The sequence below is a fragment of the Siniperca chuatsi genome, linkage group LG11, assembly GCF_020085105.1.
Source record: "Siniperca chuatsi isolate FFG_IHB_CAS linkage group LG11, ASM2008510v1, whole genome shotgun sequence".
NCBI lineage: Eukaryota > Metazoa > Chordata > Actinopteri > Centrarchiformes > Sinipercidae > Siniperca > Siniperca chuatsi.
Window position 1 is genome coordinate 9,860,471 of NC_058052.1, and position 26,225 is coordinate 9,886,695.

At 41.5% G+C, this 26,225-nt stretch overlaps 2 protein-coding genes across 3 annotated transcripts; one reads left to right on the forward strand and one right to left on the reverse strand.

The window, feature by feature from the left end:
* Nucleotides 1-1,031: 1,031 nt before the first annotated feature.
* gpr137ba (G protein-coupled receptor 137Ba) lies at nt 1,032-6,304 on the reverse strand. 2 transcript variants are annotated; one of them, XM_044214101.1, is made up of 8 exons: nt 5,603-6,304; nt 4,740-4,814; nt 4,359-4,408; nt 3,948-4,170; nt 3,336-3,482; nt 2,879-3,007; nt 2,365-2,486; nt 1,032-2,253 (listed from the first exon to the last, which is right to left on the reverse strand). In XM_044214101.1, exons 1-8 carry the CDS (start codon nt 5,975-5,977, stop codon nt 2,139-2,141), a joined length of 1,236 nt encoding a protein of 411 aa, XP_044070036.1. In that variant the 5' UTR covers nt 5,978-6,304; the 3' UTR covers nt 1,032-2,138. The 2 variants fall into 2 exon arrangements, with proteins under 2 accessions (XP_044070036.1, XP_044070037.1); XM_044214102.1 differs by lacking the exon at nt 4,740-4,814 and having other exon boundaries at nt 5,603-6,299.
* Nucleotides 6,305-11,730: 5,426 nt separating this feature from the next.
* On the forward strand, nt 11,731-25,110 carry nid1a (nidogen 1a). The gene is made up of 20 exons (XM_044214755.1): nt 11,731-12,041; nt 13,892-14,194; nt 14,272-14,498; nt 14,607-14,905; nt 15,037-15,177; nt 15,644-15,895; nt 16,148-16,348; nt 16,540-16,773; nt 16,978-17,115; nt 17,652-17,780; nt 18,770-18,913; nt 19,966-20,085; nt 20,575-20,793; nt 20,960-21,132; nt 21,864-21,990; nt 22,116-22,287; nt 22,718-22,875; nt 22,960-23,083; nt 23,774-23,886; nt 24,539-25,110. Exons 1-20 carry the CDS (start codon nt 11,838-11,840, stop codon nt 24,667-24,669), a joined length of 3,609 nt encoding a protein of 1,202 aa, XP_044070690.1. The 5' UTR covers nt 11,731-11,837; the 3' UTR covers nt 24,670-25,110.
* Nucleotides 25,111-26,225: the final 1,115 nt, after the last annotated feature.

Below are 26,225 nucleotides of genomic sequence, written 5' to 3' on the forward strand. Positions count from 1 at the left end.
AGGTTTAAGGACAAAGTGCAGTATGTTAACTGCCCTTCCTGCTGCCCTGTTTGCACTATATGCAGTGTCATGCTGCCCTCTGCAGGCCTACAGTGTATTGCACCTATTATTTTTTCAAATTTTCTGGACCTAAGGATAAATAAAATCCCATATGATGGAAATTAAATTCTTCACACTTGGTAGGGGGAAAAAACATTCTTAGCTTTAGGACAACCATCAGCAAATTAAACAGCCCCCCCCAAATCAATATTATCTGTAGCATTGTCTTTACTGCTCTGAAAACTACAGCCTACTCTACTCTTAAAACTGAAAATACAATTATGTTTCAGTTTCAGCTGTCCTCAATTACAACTAGTGGTTTGAGTCAGTGAAACACTGCTTCATTATTCTTCCACTACTTGTTTCCTATCTAACTGAAGTCAGGCAAGTTGGAAAATATTACTGGAATGGAAAGTATATCTTTTTCAGCTACTGTAGAGTCATCTGGTTGTGTGCTGTGCTTTCCTGTACTCAGAGCGAGATTACCATCAGGGCAAAATGTGTCTGGGCCTCAGAACCTGTATGTTTATTATGCAGTGGTCATTATTACAAGTCAGTATGCATTTTATTATAGAGTAATTATCTAATATAAAACAGTTGTATGTAAACATATTTGTGATGTTATTCAGGATTTCAAAGATTTGTCACATACGTGGTGTGCTCCTAATGTCGTGCTAAAAGACTAGTGTGAAAAAAAGGATGAAAAATGATCAATACATGTAAAAATGTAGACACATAGCTGCATAATATGTCATAAGTGCAAATATGTTGATGTACTTGCTGTCTGACAGGATGGGATTCGTGCAGGAAAAGTTATTAAAAAATGGCTCAATTTCATAGGTTAACAGTTAACTTCTCTGCCCTGGTATTAACTATTTTTACTGTATTCATAATTCACACACCATCTTAAACATCAAATTCAAGGACTTTCCTAGCTCATTTCCCTCAAATCCAAGGACCGAACACGGCACAGTTTGAGACACAGAAGGTTATTACTGTTATAACACTGAGATGTTTTAATGAGAACTATCAGGCTTTACAGAAGCTCACAGACAACAATTTAAAAAGAGAGAGGCTGGAATGTGTGAACACTTCTCAATTGTGCTGCTGTGTTACAGTGATGTACAATGACAATGACAATTTCTATTCTAAATTCAAGCACTTTCAATGACCCACGTCGAACTATGTCTATTTTCAAAAACTTTCAAGGCCTTTATTCCCCCCCCCTCAAATTCACAAATTTTCCAGGATTTCAAGGACCCGTGGGAACCCTGTGTTGTTCTCCTGTTCTCAGAATGAGCCAGTTTTATTGGATTTACATTTATGAATAGAACAAAAACTTTTGATGGTCAAATCTGTTCAAAAAAATTCATTATAAACAGAACCAACAGTTGGGGGCGTTGCAGTGTACTGTGCTGAGAAGCCACTTATGCCAGCATACCTGCTACACTACACTGTTAGATTAAAAAGCCATCCTCATAGTCTGTTAATGTACTAGAACACTTCAGGGCGCATGCTGTTGAGATCTATGCTTGATTACTAAATAAAATAATTTTTAAAAATTGTGAAAATCTGTCAATGAACCTTTTAGAGTTCCACATAGAAATGTTTCTGAAACATAAGCGACCTGCTGTCAGTTTATCAGTCAAGTATTGGTGTGACATTAAAAATGAACTGCATTTTTTCACAGCATTTAAACTTTTTTAATATGAATTAAATGAATATCTCCTCTATATAAACAAATCTGTATGAAAAAGAACATAGTATATAAAATAGTAATACAGTACATATTACAAAAGTCAGGAAATATATTAAGCAGTATTCAGTATAAACTATACAATGAAAATGTTTAAGAGCAGTCAAAAATTAGATCATACTTTGTACAAGGAGTGTGCAAAATGAATGTCCAATCAGTGGACCTTCATATACTGGCAGAGGGAAAAGTCTGTTAGTTTTCTTCTCTAGACTAAATAGAACTGAATGTATCGAGTAGAGTGACGACGTTCAGCCACATGTGCCTCCATCATTAAGAGAGACTGTGCAAAAATATACAATAAAAAACAATGCCACAGGTAAGCAGGAGTCACTGTGAACTCCAGTCAGTAATGGCTGAGCTCCTCTGGAGGAGGAGGGAGATGGCAGCTGTCGTCCCCTCCGATGTAGGCACCGATGCCACTGCTTTGGCTCCCCCACTCGTAGCTGTCAGCAGCCAGACTGGAGAATCAAATACAGCCGTTAAACTATGCCATTTGACCTCTCTATCTTTTGCCCCATTCCTACTTCGTGTACAATGTTTCGGCAATTAGATCATGGTGCTTTTTTTACCTGGCTTGGATGTTCTGAGGCATGACGTTCCACGCCAGATCATCGTCGCTGTCATAACGCCGTGGGTTGTCGAAGAAATAAGACCTAGAAGAGAAGACATGACCAGGAAGCCCACTGCCACTCTGCAGGACATGCAAACAAGACAATACACAAAAGACATGGATCATAGTGAACATTACATTCTGAAACCTTTAGACTGTATTTCACATAATTTGCTTATGACACCTTAAAATAAAGCAAAATCTACTTGCAACCCCTCGTCACACGTCACATATGTGTATGACTTGTGAACGGTTTAACCAAAGAGTGATTTTCCTTTTCTTTAGATTGTTTAATTTGACTAAACTTTAGAGGCCTGAAACGGCAAAAGTGTCCAGTATTTCACAAGAAAAAAACAGACATTTTATGTAGCCGAACTACACTATCGCGACCCCTCAGATTTATCTTGTGACCCCTGGGAGGATTCCCAACCCCCCGGTTGGAAACAGGTGGCTTAGGGTAATTGCTGACTCACCCTGTCTTGGTTAGGCTGCCGAACTCTGAAGAAGAAAACTACGAGAGAAGTGGGGAGCAGCTCCCATACAAACAAGATCACTCCAAAGACGATGTAGCCAGCGTCGCCCAGAGTCGACTGTAAATCTGCCTGAAAAAAAAAAGACAAAAATATAACACATTCACTACACTATTCCAACAGCCTACTGTTTTACCCAGAGATGGAGGGAACTGTATTTCCTAATCGCAATCATCACAAGGGAAACAAGCTTTCTCCCATAAAAGCCATAACTCACATACAGTACATTTGGTACTCATTACTATGAGGTTGGCGTCTGCCTAAGAATTGAGAAAAAATTGTAGGAGGGTAGATCACATTAAACCTGATCAACTGGTCTGAACAGTCAACCAATGCTTTAAAAAAAAAAGCATGTTCTTTTCACATGAATGAATAAATCTTGTGGCCTCTGGTGGTTCACCTGGTCTGAAACGTTGTACCAGTCGTAGTCAAAGGAGTTAATACTCTTGTTTGCGAGTCCCAGGACGACCAGATTGTAACAGGCCCTGGATGAGTACAGGAGGATGACGATGGCTCCTATAACTGTCACCTGGCACACTGACGTCCCCTGCACAGTTTGAAGACATGCATTAAGAAATTGCAACCATACCTTTAGGAGGAAATAAGACATAATCTGATTAAAACATCTGTGAAATCATATAAAAGCTGCATGGAAACTGAAGGTAAGAACAGCTGTACCTTTTTAAAGCAGTACATCACTACCTGTCATTTTGTTGGTCAGTGCGAACTAACACACATAAACAAAATGGCGACCCAGCTGCACTGTACTTCCAGCTTGTGAATGCACCACAGTACAACCAGTCATGCACAAGAGCAACACTGTGCTGCTAGGAAACAATCACTATGTACAAAGCATAAATTATGCGGAGAAGTGCATCTTCACACAAGGGTAGTGCACAAATCACTATGAAACAAGCCACTTTTATTCTGTTGATCCCAGAGGGTGTAACTACAACTGTTCATGTTGGGTTTCTACTCTCAGTGCCACACAGGACAGCGGGGTATTTCTTACCTTGGATTCCAGGTAAATGTTGGCCAGTGACATCTTAGCGATCTTGTAAAGACACAGGGAGAGCGAGATTGCACACAGGACAAAAAGTGTGTCGTTGATTGCGACCCTCACTAGCACAATGGTGTGGGCTTCTGCAGTGGACATCTTCACCAGTAGGGCACAAACTAAATTCACAACTAAAAACACCAAGCTGATAAACAGAAAGAGCAGGTACAGCGGCAGCCTGTGGGTCAGGAAACGAGACACATATTAACCCTAAAAAGACTAGTTTTTATTACTTTAGCCAAGACAGTCCACACATTTTTTTTTTTTTTTTTGCCAAATTAATAGAAAAATATTATTTAATGGAAAATGAAATCTTGTAAACACATGATCCTCTTCTATTAAAGGCCACTGCCTGATCTATCTTACCTGTATCTCAAAAGCTCTGGTGCATACTTAGATTTTGCCTTAAAAACTACCTGTGAAAAGAAAAAGAAATTCTGCATTATGCAAATGCATCGCACTATTTTGGCAGCTCATTTTCACTTCTGTATTTGTGCTTTTCGGAAAAAAACAAGCCTTTCTTTTGAAACAGGAACTGCGCAGCTGAAAACAGCAGAGTTTTGAACTTTAGATACACAATGGTCACACAGCACAGTTCCACATGTAATACTTCGTGCCTCACTGTCAACTTGCAACTGTGACTCAAATCAGCACAAGAGGATTATGCTAAAAATAAGCTTCAGGCAGCAGCCAGAGAAGCTATTATTTGATATTTGGATGAAGTAAGCAGATGAAGGAATGACTCACTGCATTGCACTTTGGAGCTGATCTGAATGAAAGTGTATTACACTGACAGCAACAGGTAATATTCACTGGACAGTCCTTAGTGTCAAAGAAAAATATTCTTATTTAGAGCTGAAATGATTAGCCAGACTTTTAAAAACACCACATTGAGATCAGGGAACATATGATGGACTTTTCACACATTCTTTTATTAATACAATGATAATTAGTTGATTAATTAATTGACAGATGAATCAATAATGATCTCATACTGTACAATTTCATGTTATTACTGGAAGCCATTTTATATTTTGTCCAATGGTTGCACAATGCCAAAAGTCAGTGTGTATTTAAAAATCCCCTACAGACATGTTTTATGATATATAAAGATACTCTACATGGAATAATAATTAATGTCTAATAAGATTTTTCCACGCAAAAAATTTAATTACCTTGTTAAAAAAAAAATCTTAAAATTACTCTTTTGGCCTCGTTGAAAAATCCAGAATCTATTAATATGCAAATATTTTGTGTTTTCAAAAAGTTCTAGTGTCAAACTGCACAGTGAACGTCAAACATCCAAGGGAAACAATAATAAGTTAAACACATGTTTAAGTGGGGGGGGGTAAATCAGATCCCTTTAGACTCAACAATCACAATACTGTTCTCACATTACAACACCGGGAGCGGATACGTTTCAATTTTAAGTTTAATTCATTTTTAAATTTGAAAAGGTGACAATGTGAGGCTCGTTTTCATCGCCAGTCCCTGTTGTTGTAGGCTTCCTAGAATAATAGAAGTAGTACATGTACTGACACAGTGACACACGGCTTCCACTGCATGAAAGCCCGTGATAGCATCAACAGCACCCAAGCCTGCTAACTCACCTGCGCGAAGTAAAGGTTCATGAGGCTGAGTGTGAAGAACTGGAGGCAGACAGGAAAGCAGTAGAGCAGCCAGAAGGGAAAGGGCCCCAAAGTGTTGGCTGTGACAAAGTTCTTGAAGTAAAAAGAGAAGAGCACGGTGCGCAGGGCCGACCACAGCAGGCACAGGGACAGGAACACGGTCTGGTAGCTGAAGCGCTTGTGTCGGTACCGCAGGACCAGCCAGAGCTGGACGTAGATGAAGATGAAGAGGAGAGAGTAGAAGACGGTGTAGACCACCGTCAGGCCCAGAGTGACGTAGGGAGGCACGGCCGGACTCAAGGTAGGCAGAGGCAGGGACTTGTCCATCAGCGGCGGCTCCTTCTCCGGGGCCTCCATGACCTGCTCCCCCAGGCCGGTGGGAGAAGAGAGCGGAGCGGAGGGGCCTCTGCCGGTGTCCGCCGCCGGTCTCTCTCGGCTCTCACGCCCGGCAGAGGAGAGGTGAGAGCCGCGGCAAAAAGAGGGAGAAAATAATGCTGTCAGGAACAGTGGGAGAAAAGAAAAGCAGGGGGAAGAAAACAAGGCTAACTTCCTGCTGCAGAGCCAGAGACAGCCAGAGAGCGAGGCACATGATCAGTTATGAGCCGTTTGTCAGGAGCAGCAGCGGGCAGGAAGCTGCTGAGAGCTGCAACCAGGAGCTCAGCGAGAGGACCAGCCCCCCCTCCAGCTCTCATTACGTGACGCTACGCTTCAGCTGACGCACGCTACTGTACCTTTAACCCTGTGATGGGGCTTCCCACCACAGCACTGATCCCAAGAGAGCAGCTTGGAGCTGTTACATGTATTTACTTTCATTTTATTAAGGTGCATAAATAAAATATCGCATACAAATTCATCATTCAACACTGGGGAGTTCATAAACAATCTATACCACACAGCAGTACTGTTTGTAGGCCTGCAGTAAATACAGCTGATGCATTTAACTTATAGTCATTTTTACACAAAAAGGGGCACAAGCAAAACATCATAATAAAATCACTCACAAAGATACCATGTATTACATTCAAACTTTATTTTTTAGAGTTATGGCTATACAATAAAATTACTGTGGTCAATTAGACATGAATGAATGACATTAATGAATCTATTAATCAAATTACTGCAATGTACATAAAGTGAACCTGGAGTCCCCTGAGGGTCAAAGTTTCAAAGGTTCAGCGTGGTAAGAAGGAGCGAGCGTGCTCTGCCTGAGCATCGCTCGGGAAAACAGGGGTCAGTCTGGGGCCCCGGGGCAGTTGCCCGCTTTGCCCAGTTGGTAATCCAGCCTCGACAAGATGTTAAATGGTCAAATAAAGGTCAGATTAATACAGCAGAGGCCAACATGTTCTGACTTTTTGTTGTCTCGAATTTGAGTCATGCTCCAAAAATACTGGATCCTTCAAATTCAGATCAGTAGCATTTTTAATTAGACCCTCTCTGCCTGGGAAATGCCTCCATGTTTCAAACTGCACACCCACAGTTTGAAACACAGCCTTTCCATAAACAATTTGAGGTCTCAAAGGGCAGGCCGAGGTGACACTATCAGGGTTGTTTTCTTGGACTTTAGAAAGCTCCTCCAGGGCCAAGGAAGACATTATACAGCTGTCTTCACCGGCTGAGTAGTTCTCCTCATGACGAATAAACTGATCGTTACGTGTAAAATCACTGGAGTTCCCCTTAAATTCTAACCAAGAGTACTTCTGGTCTGGTCAGAGTAGCAGCATTTGGTCTGCACATAGACCTCAGTGAAGCTTGTTATGTTTAGTAATAGTAGGGTTTTTTGTTTCACAGGACTGGGGCATGTGAACATGAGGAAGGCCAAGGAAGGAGATCACTCTTGCTCACCTTTGACTGCTGCGATACATTAATCTTTTCACACACAGGGACACTACCACCCAGGCTCCACACCAAACAGGGTGCCGCCAGCCACAGTACTTCCCTCTTGGCTGTTAAACTTCACTTTGAATAGCCACATTATTAAAGATTTAAAATATTTGGCCTCTAATGCGTAATCTGTAAAAGAAATAAATTCAATTACATCATCATAGACACATTATAATTGTGTTATTGTAAATCTGAGGACTTGACCAGACGGCAGAGAACTAGCTGAAAGCCTTTTGGAAATGGACGCAAAAGATTTAATCTAATAACGAATGAATAAATGTGATACAAAATATTTAATGGCTTGTTTGTTCCCAGAGTTCCCTCAGCCCGGCTGCAGCCCTTTAACACGCCCACGTCTCCAGTTTTGTCTTTGAATAAAAAATAATAATAATGCAGTGGTGAAGAAATGGCACTTCAGTCTGATTATCAGGCTACAGTTTCATGTCACACACACACACACAAATCACAGTCCACTGCTGGTTCCTAGGCAACACGGTGACAACAGACTCACTCAAACACGACATCACTGGCCCCAAGGTAAATATTCCATCAGCCACTGAGAGTAAAACAAGGGCCCAATGTGTATCACCATTTAAGTGCAGTGAATATCAACAGCGTTATAAAATAGATAGCGTATATATATAAAGACAGGTACTGTTATTGGGTGAACCACTTTTAGTTTCATTCATAGAAGCACTATTGGCAAATCCTGCAGTCATGTTGAATATGTGTTGTGTTTTGAGAATATTTCACACAAATTAGCCCTCGCTATCTAACATCCTTGCAGAAATATTTTTAGCATATTTTTAAAAAAATAATAAAATAAACAAATACATATACATCTGTAATACTAATATACCTACTGTATGTATATCAACTTATGTTCATCTCTGAAGGCCTTTTAATTCTATCGAGAATATATTCAGAAGCCACAAATGCAAACTTCTTAATATGACCAGAAGGTGGCCCCGTTCAACTGTACAATGGAACGGCTGGGAGGGATCCAAAGGAATACATATGCAATGTTTAATACATGAATTCACTTACGAATGGTCTCTCTCCAAAACACTACGGCATCCAGTTACATATTTAAAATCCATTTATGGTTTCCAGAAAAATGTTGCTGCATGGTATATTTCAAAATGATTCTCTTTTCAAAAATGATTTAATATAAATGTCTTAAGACAAATTCTGATTTCAGCTTTTGATAAGTGAGATAGCATCCTAAGTGGTGGCTATGTGATTAGGGAACCATAGAACCAAAACTCCTAGTGCTATTCACTATTTACCACTAGTATGGTTCATCTGGAGTGAAAAATAATCTTTTCACATGGTGACAGAGACAAAATTTTACATTTTATCTGCAGTATTGTCTGTATATTTTGGAGTCTTGACATGAAACCATTTAAGAACATTAGCAGCTATCAGCAGATTGACAAATGTTGGGTTTGACTGAGATACAGTCCAACAATCCAGACAGTTCCAATATGTTTAAAGCAGAAACATTAAAAAAAAATTTAAATAATGTGTGTTTTATCAGAACACATACCTTAGCAGCAAGATAAAGCCCGACTAGATGTTGAAATGTTCATTACACCTCACTACTGTTGGAGAAAAACTCATCTTGAAGCCCTACCAGTAGAGTGGCTGAAAATCGAAAGTTTGCCCTGAGGGTGATGCTAAAGAAATAGTTGTAGAATCATTAGAATCACAAGGATTTATCCCCTTGGAAGCATAAATGTGCCCTTTAAATTTCACAGCAATCTGGTCATTATGGCCATTAAGTTTTGGCCTGAGGGTGGTGCAAGAGGGTCGCTCTTTGAGTGTCCACAAAAAGGGCAATGATTCCCAACCTATTTGCCTTATAAAACAAATCAATGACTACTTGGGACCCTTCATCACAAGTTGTGAGCAATTTGACCAGATTCATCAGATTTCATCTTAGATTATTTATTTATGTATGTGAAGTTTTTAGAGGCTGGAGAAGGTGAAAATAACCAGTATTTCAAAAGACAAATCTGAAAAAATAAACATATTTTGTGCAACAAAAATGTGTATTTTTCATCCTTACACCTTTACAGGGGCACCCCACTAATTTCACACATGAAGATCAGTTTACTTTTCAGGAGGAGTACTGTTATGTGGGTGTTTACCAGGCAGGGAAGGTTTAAGAAAAGACACTATGGAGATGCATTATGGAAAATGCAGTGGTGGAAGAAGTATTCAGATCCTTTAGTAAACGTAATACTACACTCTGAAAATACTCCACTACAAGTAAAAATCCTGAATACAGGACTTTTACTTGCAGAATCCATCCATTTTCTACCGCTTGGTAAAAGTATCCCAGTGACTTTGGGCCTTAGGCAGGGTACACCCTGGACAGTTTTATCAGCAAAAATGCAGACACAGACAAGACAAGACATTACTTAAAGTATCAAAATGTAAAAGCCGGAGAACCCGATATTCATTCTGCACCCAGAGAGATTGTGTGATGTTGGTCTGGTCCGGGAAATCCCACGAACGTCCGATCTCCTTATTGGGAGGCAGGAGCTTTAGCCGCTCTGCCAGTTTTACTAAAAGTAAAAATATTCATTCTGCATGTCAGTTATATATATGATGTTTTTATATTAATATTACTGCTGCATGAATGTGTATGTTGCATTTTACTGCTGTAGATATTTAAGGTAAGATTTGTTGGGTCTCTGTAAATAATATTATAGAGTACGGTCTAGACCTGCTCTATAGGAAAAGTGCAATGAGATAACTTCTGTTATGAATTGGTGCTATATAAATAAAATTGAATTGAATACTGTTGTGTAGTTTAATCAAAGCATCATATTCTATAAGATCATCATCTGTTTGTAGTGTAGCTGTCCTGTGAGAACCACGTATCTCTGACAAGTCAACTTTTCATGAGCTCAGAAAAACAGCCCTGTTTTCAGCTTTGTGACGATGCATTTTCCAGCTGATCCAAAGAGGAGTTGAAATAGTTTATTTAGTTTAAGAAGTAGAATTTTCTCAACCCATAAAGGAACAATTGATCCTTCAGTTTATCAGATAAAATCACCACATTTGGAAATACATGATTTTCACTGGACAGGTGAAGCTGTCAGACAAATGTAGTGGAGTAAAAAGAACACTGTTTGCCTCTGAGATAAAGTTGCACAAAATGGAAATACAATCAAGTACAAGTACTTCAAAATAGTAGTTGAGTAAATGTACTTGGTTACCATCACTGGGAAAATGTAGGATCCATAATACATAATCTGTACTTTCAGTTATCTCTTGTCTATCACAAAAACATTATTAATCATCATCTGCATTGATAAATAATCATTTTCAAAATGCATTCTTATGGAGCAAAGTGTTGGCCAAAGCCCTTTTAGGCCGATGTTAGCGCTAAACAACAGGTCAGAGGTCACTAAAAATCACTGGGAATCGTGGGGGCCATGAATACCCATATTAGAATGTCATGGCAATGTGGCCGACAGTTGCTCAGATAAATGGACCAAAGTGTTGGACGGATGACTGACCATCCGTTAGCAGTGCAGAAGCAGCTCCAAGTTGAACCATATTACCAGCATGTACCTCATTATCTCAGCTGGAGTCGAGTCTGATAGCCACAGCGGCATGCCTCAAATGATTAGTGTATGCTACAGTGCTCTGTGATATTGTCTTTTACATAATGTTTCAATCAAACCGGCCATGGGGCTCTGTTGCTGGTAACTGGTCCATGCTCTGATGTCTATGCTCTATGGCCCCTTGGCCTGTATCCAAATCTGCCAATACAGCTCCAGTTTTGTCCCTTTGGAGATACTTGGACCTCCCACACAGTGGCCCCTGTATTATAGTATCTTATCATCTAAACAGAGATGGCTGCTTTCTACTGTATTGGCAATACTGGGACAATGAGTTGCAAGTCAGGGTTTAAAACAAGGGATATGATGTGAAACTGACCTCAGTGCTTCTCAGTGCCTACTTCTGTCCTCAACCAACCCTCATAACTAATGTCATGCAATGTTTTTGTTTTTCAAAGTGGGCCAAACGCCATCACTGCAGATGCCTAGTTAACCGTTCCAATAAACTGACCCCGAGCATACCAGCCTAGAGTCAGTACCACATCACTTCAGGACTTTGTTTTAGGAAGAGCATGAAAAGAAAAATATAGGCTGCCACTTATTCCCCTTTCCAGTGATTCAGCGGCCCCCTGAACTCCGCCCCACGTACGTCTCTCAAACTCTGCCTGAACTTTCTTTAGTGGAGCCTGTGCGTCACTCTCCACTAACCTGGCTAGGGCAAACCACAAGACTGCTGAACTGCTCCTGAAACTCGAACAATGGGTTGGCAGGGGGACGGATGGCTCGTCTGTGCGAGTTTTCTCGGATTTGTGGCGTCGGTGCAGAGCATAACGCGGGGAGAGCTTTTTCCTTTCGGTCCAAGCGCAAGAGACCAGTTACTGGAAGCAGGGAATGACCAGACGCACCGACTTGAACTGGACAAGCCAGTGTTGTTTTATGATGGCACTTTCGACCATATCTTTGTAAGTTAAGTCGTAACTTGTTACACCATCATATTACTTTTAACACACACGCGTGTGATTTATTGGTCAGGGTGGACTGTCCATCGAGCTTGCGCAATTGCGCATACCCTAGAAACCCCGGGCAGTTATACGTGAAAAGGAGTGAGTGGTTACAACCTTTAACAATGCCTGGAAGTTGCAAAATATATCTGGGGCAGGGTATGACTTTTTCTGTCTCTCTGGGGTATTTGTAAATATTGATTTACTTATCACAGAGGCTGCTGTGTCTTGTATCTTGTGGAATGCATATGTCCGCGCATTCTTACAGCTTCCCCTGAGGTTATCGTTTTACTGTTGACACAAAGACCAGAGAAGGATACTTGAGCAACCTTATTTTGCAATCCATCCCAAAACCTCTACTGATGACTCCATGTCACATAACTGTGGGGTCGATAAGAGAAGCTCATATGAACCAAATATATGTTTAAAATGTTCCCATCCTGCAATATCTAAATAACATACAGTATGTAAACTATGCAAAATAGTGACTTTGAAGGTTAGTCTGTAACCCAATGCATTCTTAAAGACTTCATGTGTTTGTTATTTGCTGTTTGCAGTTACCATGTGGAGCTTTTAAATGGGCAAGAGCAACATTTAGCTGAAAGCTGCACAATTGTGTTGGACAGACAAACAGCCCTTTATTTCCTGTGATTCTCCTTTTCTCCGTTTTAATTGTGCAGCATGTGGATAATATACTATCAGAGAGCAATTATATACAAAAGGTATTTCCCTTGAAAAGCGAGAACTCAACATTTGCCTAAACTTCGTCCAGTCAGTAGTCTACACTTCAAGCAGTAATCATTATTTCTGTTTTACAAAGACAACTTCATCTTTAATCAGTGAATTTTAATTTCTTGTTTATGGAACAGTTATATGCCCAGTTTCACCCAAGGAGCAGATCTATTTGAGATGTGCAGAGGCAACGTTGTGGTTAACACATGAGCCAGAGATTAAGAATAAATATTTAATTCCTTGTTATAACAATCAGTCTGGGGGGGGAGTTCCCACTGCTGACTCCTTCCAAGTTATCCTAACATCACTCACCACAAACATATTTTTCTACTGCAGTCAAGATGGCTTAAAGATTTTTGTTTTTTGACAGTCTACCCTGAACTGTCTGTGCCCTGTAGGCGAACAGTAATGCTTTTCACACCATACTTGATTATAGAAAAAAAAACATTTTCTTTAGGTTTTACCATCTCCTCCTGAGTGTGATTTATATTCCACTCATGTTCTTGTAGCCACTAACCTTAAAGATCTCTCTCTGCACTACGTCTGCGAGATCAGAATCACTGATCATTTTCCCAGCTCTATCTTCCATTTTGGCAGGAAGTTTCTGTAATGAAGAATAGTGCGCAATCTTCAGGATCTCTGGGGCTGCTCATCAGGGGCAAGGACAGGAAACAGTGTGGCCCGGGCCAGGAATACTGCTTTAGTTTTCCCCGGGTCAGGAAGTGAAGCAGCCCCATGTGCAGAGTGTCTGTGTGTGTGTGTGTTTTTGACATAAGCCCAGCTTTTCTTTTTTACAAGCCCTGCATGTGTTCACGTTAAACCTGAAGTGTGTGAAATCTGTGTTAAATGGCATCTTGTTTGTTCATTAGCGCTTTTGTAGGACATGGCAGCTGACTCGGATCATTAGTCTAATGAGTTTGGAATAAAGATTAAAGTGGGTCAGCCTGGACTGGGTTTGCCTCTGCTGTGAAACAGTTCGTCATGTGTTGTTATCCTAGTTATTATAAAGACAGTCATACAGTGTTACAATCATCTCATTTTTTGTTATCCCCATTACCAACTTAAGCTTTTGATTTCAGATCAACACCAATGGTTTTGTTGCCACAACAGAGCCAACAAGCGAGTCGACATATCTTGGCAAAATGCCCCCAAGATTCGGCATGATTGCAGCTCTGCAAGGAGACCTGGACACAAGTGATGGTGTGGGGAAAGTTTTCTTCCGTCAAGACTCCAGTTCTGATATTCTGCGTCGGGCAGCCAAGCACATCAACAGGGCCTTCCCTGAGGACGATGAAGTCAATCCCACCCATGCTGTGGTGATCACCTGGGTTGATGTCGCCACCCATGAACCTCAAAGCAGAGGAGATGGCATTGACAAGAAGGTGAGCATCACACGGTTATTCAAGTGATCTGTGGGGGAATAGGTCATTTACATTCTCTCTAATGTTTTATTACACAGAGAAACACCTTCCAGCTGGTTTTTGCATCCCTGGAGACTGCCTCCTATGCTATTGTCCTCTACGCAAGGGATGGGGTACAGTTTTCCTCCACGCCTGTAGAAGACAGTAGTGTGATCATGCATGCTGGCTTCAGTAAGGGTTTGGTCCAGGGTTTCCTGTTTAATAGTCAGGGACCATACTACCGCACCACCACTGATGACGAGGCATCCGTCAGGGCTTTAGCAGAGTAAGTCAACCAACGGCTGTCAGCACAGGAACACATTTCCAGACCAATGTTGCTGTTTGGATAATGTTTCAAGAACAGTGACTGTAAAAGTCTCTTTTCTCCTCATAGGGAGACCAACTCTGGCCTGCGGGGAGTATGGGTGTATGAGATTGGAACGTCTCCCTATTTTAGCAACGTGGCTCCAGGTGAGGTCACTGACCTGCCCACTGAGGCTGCACCACAGGGGCCCCCTGAGGGCTACGAGGAGACCACTGACGCAAGGAGGCTCGTGTATACCAATGGACAGCAAGTGGAGTACCCTCCTTATGAAGGGGAGCAGATTGAAATCCACCCAGTTCAGTACCAGCCACATCAGCCTGAGAACCCAGAAGTGGTGGTGGTGGACGACACAGATATAAATGTAGATGGTGAGTCTAATAGTGTAATTTTGTTTTATGCACATTGACATAACATTTAAAAATCATTGCTGGAAGATTAAAGTTATTTAGTCAATTAGCAGTTCCTGTCATATTCTTGCTGTGTTTTTCCATGTTTTCAGTGTTCTCATACAACCTTGGGACATGTGCGAACAATAGAAATAAGTGCTCGCAATTTGCTGACTGCAAGGACTACTCCAGTGGATACTGTTGCCACTGCAGACCTGGCTTCTATGGCAATGGGATACAGTGTGTGGCAGAGGGTAACGTTATGCTTCATGATTTAAGCCTATTGAAACAAGACTGAAACTAAGAGTGTTACTGCTTCAGGGATTCAGAGAGGAATGGGTTTGTTTAAAATGCATGAAATATGCTCCTATGGCAAACTTTAGACATTGTCATGTTAGCTAGCTACATTCTATGAGATCTGAGCTAACGCTATGAATGTTGAGCTTTTATGATAACAGTAAACACAAAAGACTATTAAAACAAAATTATACTACACGCTCACATGGTGGAGCTAACTTCCAGGTTGGCTTTCAAAAACTGTATGAACTGTATGAACTGTTGAAATTTGTAAGGCTTCATTATCCAAAATGCATTTAATGTGTTCATTGTTCTTTTTAGTAGCTGGCAGATGTGGAGATCTTTTTTTCAGTTTAGCAATTTCACTTCTTGTGTTTAGAAATTTTCCACAAGTGTCCATTACACTGGTTTTTGTTTTTGCAGGAAAGCCACAGAGGATAAATGGTAAAGTGCATGGAAAAGTATATGTGGGCAACTCTCCTTCTCCAGAGGAGTTCACCAGCAACGATCTCCACTCATACGTTGTGGTAAACGATGGCCGTTCCTATGTGGCCATCAGTGACATCCCTTTCACCCTTGGGCCCTCGCTGCAGCCCCTGTCGGCCCTTGGGGGTGTGATTGGGTGGGCGTTTGCTCTGGAGCAGCCTGGCTTCAAGAATGGCTTCAGTATTATTGGTGAGGGAAAGATTATCTACAACTGCACGAACAATATCTGATAATGTGACCAAAGTGAAGAATCAGGCAGCATACATCTCTGCACACACACGTTAATGCTGCTACAAGCAGTTTGCCATACAGCTGCAGTTTTACTCACTCTGTCCAGCTGAATTCCCCTCACATTACCTCAGCTGAGATAGAAGGCGGAAAGCCAAAGTTCATCCAGGGCCAGGGTCTTAAAGTTAACTTCCTCTTCTCTGCCCTCTGTAGGGGGGGAGTTCACACGGCAGGCTGAGGTGACCTTTCTGCCAGGGAATGAGAAGCTGACCATCAGGCAGGAGTTCAAAGGCATCGATGAGCACGACCACCTGGTGGTGAGCACCACCCTGGAAGGCCAGGTCCCTGAGGTGCCTCGCGGCTCCACCATCCAGATCAACCCTTACTCCGAGATCTACCAGTACAGCAACAACTGTAAGATACAGCTTGAACAGAGAATGTCACTGCGTTGTTTCTCCTGTTTTTTGCACTTGGCCGAACCTCTTTATCCAAAATAATGTCCAAGTCTTTTTATGCTTTTGTAATCATAACGAAGTGCTTAAGAAGTCAAGACTGAGAAATGATCATATTCTACATGCTTCTTACCTGCCTATCGTACCTTCCAGTGATCACCTCATCCTCCACTCGGGACTATGTAGTGAGCTTGCCCGATGGCTCCACTGACACCAGGACGTATCAGTGGCGTCAGACCATCACCTTCCAGAGCTGCCAGCATGGCGATTCTTTGAGAGACATGAAATCGACCCAGATGCTCAGCGTGGACCAGGTCTTTGTCTTGTACGATGCTACTAATAAACTCATCCGGTTTGCCATGAGCAACAAGATCGGGGATATCAATGGTGAGGTCATAGAGATTATTTTTGTCTTCCTGTTTTTGTATGCGCTCACTTCCTTCCTGGAGTACAAAATATAACATCCTGACCAAGGACAGTTTTACTAAAAGTTAGGGCTATTGTTGAATGGTAAATAAGTTTGTCTCATCGAATCACATGAATTAATATTATAGTAGTAACACTCTCCTAAAATACACCCTTAATTCTCAGGAGGGCAGCCAGAGGAGAACCCATGTTTCACTGGAAGACACGGCTGTGACACCAACGCTGTGTGCCGACCTGAACAGGGAACTCAGTTCACCTGCAAGTGTGCTGCTGGCTTCAACGGTGATGGCCGCACATGTTATGGTAAGAATGGTGAATATAATACCATTGTTTGTGGCAATAAAAAGGGTGTAGTAGCCTCTTGATTTTCACCACTAGTGTATTTTCTGTTTTCAAGTAAATCAAACAGTTTCCGCATCTGTTTAGAGCCATCATTTAATTAACCCAGATATCCTAAAGTCTTCCTTCCTGGGCAATCTTGCCAATCAGCAAAGGGAGTCTTGCATGGTAAACAAAGTTTCTGATACTCCCAGACCAGGTTAACATGTCCAGTGTGGTCCCCGTCCCCAGCTCTATACAACCAAAAATCTTTTGCATTCAAGATTAGACAGGAAGCGCTCTGAGGCACGTACAGTAGAAAAAGGAAGGAAGTATTTCAGACAGATGCTATCTTGAAACATTCGTAATTAAGAAATCTAATTAAGCTCTCTCCTCTGGCCTCAGATATCTGATAATGAAGGAGACTGATTTGACAAATCCAGACTTCAGAGCTCCAAACTCAAACTTGGACCTAATGCAGAAGTGATTAGTATGTGATAATTGGCTCTTCTCTTTATCAGACATTGATGAGTGCAGAGAGAATCCTCAGATATGTGGCTCCCATGCTATCTGCAACAATCAGCCTGGGACCTTCCGCTGTGAATGTATAGATGGATATCAGTTTGCCAGTGATGGGCAGAGCTGCATTGGTAAGTGATGTTTGTGCACTGGCAAGTACAATTACATATTTCAGAAATCTCACCTGGTAGCTGGGATGAACAGGTTCAGACATAAACTGTAATAAAATGCATTAAAATATTAAGTAGACCAGGGAAGAGCAACATGCATACAGACTAACCATAAGTACACACATACAACTCTGAACTGACTGGTGCAGTGAGATTATAATTTCAGAGATTATCTAGTAGAAAGTGTAATTAGGTTTTAGGTCCACATTGCGTGTGTGATTGTCTGTGTGTAAATGTGTGTGTGTGTGTGTGTTCAAATAATACACCTATCAACTGGATAGGACAACAGGACAGTTGAGAGTCTTGAAAAAGTCACAATTTTCTTTTCTTACTTTTCTGGTCTCCTGCTGTTTGTCACCAGCTGTAACCTACATATATTAAAGGAATAGTTTAACATTTTGGGAAATACGCTAATTTTCTTTCTTGCCGTGAGTTAGATACCACTCGCATGTCTGTATGCTAAATATGAAGCTACAGCCAGCAGCCAGTTAGCTTAGCTTAGCATAAAGAAACAGGGGTAAACAGCTAGCCTGGCTTAGTCCAGAGGTAACAAAATCTGCCTACCAGACACAACACATTGTATCTCATTTGTTTAATCTATACAAAAACCGAAGGCTAGCTGTTTCCCCGTTTTCAGTCTTTTTGCTAAGCCAAGCTAACTGGCTGCTAATTGTAGCCTTATATTTATTGGACAGATATGAGAGTGGTATCGATTCTCATCTAGCTCCTCGGCAAGAAAGTGACTACTCTTATTTCCCAAAATGTTGACCTATTCTTTTAAGATAAAAAACGACAAAAAGCATTGTGACGTAGCTTAACAAATGTTAAACTGTTTAAAAGTTTAATGTGATGTCTGGTCATTTTGACATGCTCTAACATATCAGGATCTCATCTTAATCGCTCCATACCAAAACAAATTAACAGTACTTCCCTGGTCTTCTTCTCCTCAGAGGTTAATCGGCTTGTGGACCCCTGTGAAGAAGGCACCCATAACTGTGACATTCCTGAGCGCGCTCAGTGCACCTACACTGCAGGCTGGTCATACAGCTGCTCCTGCCTGCCAGGGTTCACAGGAGATGGTAGAATCTGTCAAGGTACTGCATAGAGACACTAAATATTTGCTTATGCTGAAGAATAATCACAGGAATAAACTGCTTTCAGTTTGTAGATGACAGAAAATCTACAAAATGGGCCTCATTCGAAGGAATATACAACATTAATGAGTTGTTATAGTATCTAATTCAAATCCAGTAAAATGTAAGATTTAGATGTAATGATCTTTGAGTTTATTAATGAAAAATTTAAATGCAAATTTAATCATTCATTTTAATAGTTTTTTTAATTCTAATTATTAATTGATTATAATGAAACACTGTTAAAGTGGCACACTCCTGGCTTTATACTTGTTGGTGTGTGCAAGGAGAGAATCTGTGAAATCTGAGTTTTGAGAGTTTACTACCAAAAAGCTTTCATGGGCAGAGAATCATCGCAGAGGAAGAGAAACAATAAGCTGACAAGGACATTCTGAACGTTTTTAGTAATGATTTTAGTAGCTTCTGGTGATGAAAATGTTGTTGGAAATTCATCCTGAAATCTGTCAGAGTGCCCTTTTGTTACACTTACAAGGAGAAGGAGGAGAAGTCCCTCCTTGCAATTGCCTTATCATGTGTTCAACGACAACAAACGTCTGCTGTATCTAATGGCCGCCTGCATGATATGGAAAATTGTATACTATATAAAATAGTATATCTAGTCAACAGGCTAAATGGAAAATAAACAGGATAGTCCTTTAACACAAGTAGTCGAGGCTATAATTGTTAAACCATCTGCTGGGGGAGGTGAGACTGCTTACATAATATATCTGCAGTGATTGAACAGTGAAACATGAAAAGCAGATGGGATTTCCATGTGTGGAGGTCCTGAGTTTGGCTGGTCCTCAGCAGCACTCATTCATAGTTTCCATTCAGTCTTTGCTTGATGCTCTACACTCCGAGGACAGCTCTGGGCACAGGGAGACCCAGATCACGGTGTAGATCCCCGACCATAAAAGGACAGAACAAATCGGACATGTAGAAAATATTTTATCCGTATAGTTGATGACTGGTTCTTCTCTGTCCTCACTCACCTTCTTTTATCCTGCCTGAAGACATAGATGAGTGCCAGCCAGGCAGGTGCCATCAGCACGCTGTGTGTTATAACACCCAGGGATCATTTACCTGCCAGTGCAGGCCGGGTTACTATGGCGACGGCTTCTACTGCTCTCCAGGTAAGTCTTTTGGAATGCCATCCCTTTTTGACAAGCAAACCCAACATCTCACTTAAACAGTGCATCGTTGTCAGTCGACTTGATTTTATATTCTGTCTGGTAACATTCAGTCTCTGCTGCTACAAGTATATTTTGGGTATCGTGGAAAACAGCTTTGGTAATAGTTTTCTTTGATTTAGTTGCAGACGCGATAATAGGAAAACGTATCATTTCCATTCTCAGCATTGTTGATTCTACCCATTTGGCCAAGAGGAGTGTTTGGAAATGAGTTCCTTGCCAGAGTATATTGGTGCCAGCTGGAACCTGTTTTTCATTTTCGTCTGGACAGTAAAAGGAATTTGTCATGTCTGACGAGGGACGTGGGAGTTTTTGTGTAGCTACTTTTTAAAACAGAAGACAAAAGGAAATATAAATGAGCTTGTAAGTCTGTGACATTGTTGCAGGGCATCTGTGCTCACTGTGGAGCTTATTTTTTATGTTTCTCTTCAGAGAGGACAAAAACACCATGTGAGACCCACAGAGACAGTCTCCTGGGTTGGTCTCCACGGGGTCCCCGACCTCCCATTGGACAGTACATCCCTACGTGTGACGAGAACGGTGCCTATGAACCCATGCAGTGCCACGGCAGCACAGGACACTGCTGGTGCGTGGACCAAAACGGACATGAGATCTCTGGGACTCGCTCTGGGCCTGGCAGCAGACCAATGTGTGAGTGTTTAACGCTGGACAACAAGAGACCACAGTGTCTTACACTGTGTATTAAAAGACCAAATATGCATGACCAATGGAGGGTTTGAAGAAGTTTTTGTTGGCCAGAAAACTTTAGGTTCCACCTCCACAAGACCCCTGATTTTTCAGTGTTTGTCTCCGGTAGGTATTGACCATGGTGTTGTGCCACCGCCTGTTGGACCAACCCCTCGACCCGGTGTCCACCCCCTGCCTCCAGGAACACACCTGTTGTTTGCCCAGAGTGGCAGGATAGAGCACATCCCGCTGGAAGGTTACAGTATGAAAAAGGACGATGCCAAGGCTATCCTCCATCTCCCTGTAAGTTTCTTTAAATTAACTTCCTCCTAAGAGAGGAAGTTCTACAAGCAGTTTGAGCAGATCTGTGTGATCCATTTAGTTGTAGATTTTTTGTGGTTAGAAGCGCTTGCCAGGAGTTTTAATGTGACACGCAAACAGTCCTTACTTCCTCTGAATATCAACATTTTTGAGATAGATTTTAATAAGCTTTTCTGAAAAGATCTTTGGTTAAAATATTATATTGGATTTATGTCTGTTCATGACAGAGAAATGTTTATAAGGTCTTAGAAGTTCATAGCTGTGCAATAAGCACTTTGGGAGTAAAGGCACAATGTCAAGTCAGTATTTTTTGGTATGTGTGATCATTCAGATTGTACTCGAAAAAACAATCACAGCTTACACAAGTCTCTCCCTTGCTGGTAATAATACTTGCATTCTAGCTCTGCGATTTCCACATCTGCTTCATGCATTCAAGGCCTGCACTTTATTGGAGACACATGGTGACATTCACACTAATTACTAACATCAGTCTGACATCTTTGGAATTGCAATCTGCATTTCTTCTTACGCTGACTTCCAAACCAGCTGGTCTGAAGTCTGGCCGAGTTCCTCACTCTCTATTGTTTGGATTTATGTCTAGACGTCAATGTAAAAAACACACATCTGCTCCATGTTTTTTTTTTTTTATCCATGACCACTCTTGTTTGAACAAAGTGCACTTTCAAGATTGTTGGTTGCTGACCCCTCCGCAGGAGAAGGTAATCATCGGAGTGGCCTATGACTGTGTGGAGAAAATGGTCTACTGGACTGAAATCACATCTCCCTCAATCAGCAAGGCCAGCATCCAGGGGGGAGAGCCCATTGCGGTCATTAGATCAGGTAGTGTTACCGTTCGCTGTTATCCTTCATTCTACTTGTTCTCTTTCATTTTCAGCCATTTGTGAATGAAGAGACTGTTTTCAAAAAGCAAAGAAAGCGATGTGCAAAATGTAACCTCTCAACAGATTTGGATAGCCCAGAGGGTATCGCCATCGACCACTTGGGACGAACCATGTTCTGGACAGACTCTGTGAAGGATCGCATCGAGGTGGCCTCATTGGACGGGTCTCAGCGTCGTGTCATTATAGACTCTGGTCTTGTCAACCCCCGTGCTATTATCACTGATCCTCCCAATGGGTGTGTATTGTTTCACACAACTTTTACTCTTTTACAAGCTTGTTTCTTTAACATACCAAGAGTGAGATACCTAACCGCTTAAGTTCATTTGTTACTTAAGCAAATTCAGGGGATGAATTTGCTTATAAGAGCGGTATTGATCTTCTCATCTAACTCCTGGCAAGAAGGCGAATAAGTGAATGACCCAAAATGTTGAACTATTTCTTTCTAAATACACACCTGGATAGTAGTTTGTGTGAATATTATTACATTGATCATAAATCGTCATAATCGAGAAGCTTATGAACAACTAGCTTCATTAGCTACTGTTAAAGCATAAAATTTATTGGTAGAAGAATTTATGATTTGAATAATATTGTGTTAAAATCTACCAGCAATTTAAATCTGTTCAGTTTGATAATGACTGACGCCACACCGGTCCTTACAACAGTAATCTATACTGGGCCGACTGGAACCGCGATGCCCCCAAGATTGAGACCTCTTACATGGATGGATCCAACAGAAGGGTGCTGGTTAAAGACGATCTCAGCCTGCCCAACGGCTTGACTTACGACTCTCAGAGCTCTCTGCTTTGTTGGGCAGATGCAGGTACAGTAGATTTCAGACAGATGACTCATCTATGAAATTATGTCTGCCTTGTGATCAGCAATAAGTGTAATCTCTCGCCTGTAGGCACACATAAAATGGAGTGCACGCATCCTGGCCGGGGTGACCGCAGACAGGTTATGGAGGGGATTCAGTACCCTTTTGGTATCACGTCTTTTGGGAAGAACATCTACTACACTGACTGGCGGAGGTTTGACTTTTTGTATTATCCTGAACATTTTTGAAGTCTAGCTTTATATCGAATGACAACATATGGGATGTAAGTAAAACAAATTTTGTGGTAGGGGTTTAGCCAGAGTTCTTGTGTACCTTGATGTGATTTTGATAGTTTTAAATTACTACACACTGGAATTTTTAGAATCAAGGGCATAATGCAGGCTTTATCCATGGTCGACTGCGCAATGTAAGAACCCAGATCTGTCAAGGTGGAGGAAGGAGAGGGTAGGTCAGAGGTTAAAAAGCTCCCCACACTTCCCTTGATGTTCCTCCAGGCTCGGACACTCCCACTCCAAATGCGGCTGATTCTGTATGTTAGCCACTGCAAAAAGGCGGGGGTTGGGATGTCTATTTGTGTGTGTGTATGTGGGGTGAGGAAGCATCTTAAGAAGTGGCAGCTGCTTGCAATTTCTCAGCCTCAGCGTCTGTGAGTGACCTGCCCAGGGCCTCCCTCTGATCTTGCCAGGGCTGTAGCCTTGTTGGAGAAGGTTGAGAGGTGGTGGGGGGCACACAGACTATGTCAGTTATGGCTAAGAAACCTACCCTAACCCTTGCTCATTCTTGACAGACTTTATACAAAGCACAGGGAGGCAGGATGCTAACATTTCTCAAGCTAGGATAGTACGGGATTGCTAAACTCTTGTGCTGATTGTGTTTACAACAGGGATGCCGTGGTTGCTGTGGACCGCTATACTGGCAGGGAGTCAGACGAGTTCCAGCCTCAGAAACGGACCAAGCTATATGGGATCGCCACAGCCTATGCCCAGTGTCCATCAGGTAAATATGCCAGTTGTGAGGGTGCAAAGGGGCCATATAGTCCCCATAAATTCTCCTTAAAATGTTTGCTCTTAAAGTCTTCAAAATGTTTATTTATAGGTACATTTTAATTTACCTACTAATTGGTCTTTTCATGCCTGGAGTCACCTTTGTAATGCATCTAGCACTGATGTGCAGCCCCACTTAAACGCCATCCCTAGAATTAGCTTGACCTTTGTACATTTGGGGGCTACCTTTGAATCCGCCTTATTAGCCATTCCCTTTACTCTTCGGGACCTAGCAGCCTAGTTTTGCAGTGCAGTCTGCGAACAAGAAAAATCGCAGGTTCACTCCTCGACCTGAAAGCAACAGGAGGGATTCTGCAGCTAGAATTCATCATTAAGTGAAGGGATTACTGATATTACTGTGCGGCGCCAGGCCTCATCCTCCCTTCTAGATAAGGCTGCATGCATAAAGCCAGGGAATGTCGAGTCAAGGGAGAGGGGGCCTCCAACATCTGGAGTTTGCTATGTGTTTCCTTGTAAGTATGTATATATCTGTTGAACAAACAGTGAAGAGCCCGTTTCCTGCTGTTCCCTGGTGGCTTATGGTTTATATAAATGTCCTGGAATGTCCTGCATTAATTAGTTTGTATGTTTTTTCCTTCCGCCAGGACAAAACTACTGCGCTGTGAACAACGGGGGCTGTACTCACCTCTGTTTAGCAACCCCTACCGGCCGCTCCTGCAAATGTCCCAGCAACGCAGTGGGTGTGGGCTGTGTGGAGAGAGACAGCGGGTACTGAAAGCAGGTCGTCTGGGCTCTGAGAATTGACACTGTTTGGATGTTTAGGAGCCACTCAGCATTACTAAACTATAGCTGCTGAAAACACCACTGAAAAGCAGAGATGAACTTACAGTGCCCTTTATCGCTCAGTGTTACGCATATCTACGTTTTTACATTTCCCATTGCTTTTATAAAACCACAACTGCCTTTGAGAATTGTAAATATAAACACTATTATTTTGTCTTTTCCTGAGTGCACATAAACTGAGAATAAAGTTCAAGGGATACATAATTTAATGTGAAATTCATCACAGCAATGCATGACATCATCTCGTGTCAGATGTGTTACACTGTGGCATGTTAGGATTATCTTATTTCATGGAAGTATTGACTAGTGTCTGTACAAGCTGGTGGGATGAGTTTACATGCTGGGCAACAAAAGAATAAACATTTTTCTAACATGTTGGTCTGCTGTGTCTTTGGCTTTAGTGTAATAATAGCGACACCATGTGTTAGATAGCGTTAATTACAACTCCATATGCGTTGTGTTGCTGTAGGTGCCGCCAAAGTAAAACTTGCGAACAAATGACCTGTTTAAGGTAATATATTTGTATGTAAAAATGTAGAATATCTAAATGTTTGAAGGGTCACATTTTTGGTCCAGAAACACTACTATTATATTCAAATATTTCTATAGGAGAAATATTTGTGGCACTTAGATTTATCAATTCAATTATTTTCACGTCCTTTGTTATATATTATATATTAATGTAGGCTTTCCCCCCCACATTATCATTAATTTCTAATTCATTAAATATACGTTTATCTGAATAACTGATTCAACCACAAAATGTTACACTAAGGGTTTTAAATTTTCCAGCACACTGGACTAATGACCAGCCCTATCATGTTGCTTAACGAGTAATAGGCTTCAGTAACCTGTAACCTGCCGTTAAATGCTGGAAAAAAAGAGGCATGTTGTTGTTTGTTGTTCTCACGTGGCCTATTTCCAAAATGCAATGTGTCAAAGGGATGACGTTTCTGCTTTGTTAATATAAAGGAAACAAAATGCTGCCCTATAGACTGATGCTGCCGCAAAAAGGGAGACACTTGCTTACGTGAGTGGTGCATTAAGAGGCTGTTCAAAAACTCGGAATATGATACATTTACCACATAATAATATCTTTATTTACATAGCACCTATCAAAACAAAGTTACAAAGTGCTTTACATAGCAAGCAAAGAACACATAAAAAAAAACTGCACGGACACAGTTAAACTGGGCTACCAGTGTGCCAGTCCTACCTTTACCACGGTGTATTCGTGGATTTACAGAGACTCCACAAACGCACCACCGTTCCCGAACGAAATGCGTTGAGTGATTGGGGAATTAGTTGTGTGTTATCCAATGGGAAGCAGGACAGGAGTCAGTGGGCATGTCACCGGCTGTGAGCTCTTACTAGGTTTTTGTGGCGACCCTCAAACTTGTCTGCGAGGAATATTTTGCCCTGGTCAACACAGATAAAAACAGATAAATTAGTCTTTTGGATTAATTATTTTATACATGGGAGACAGAG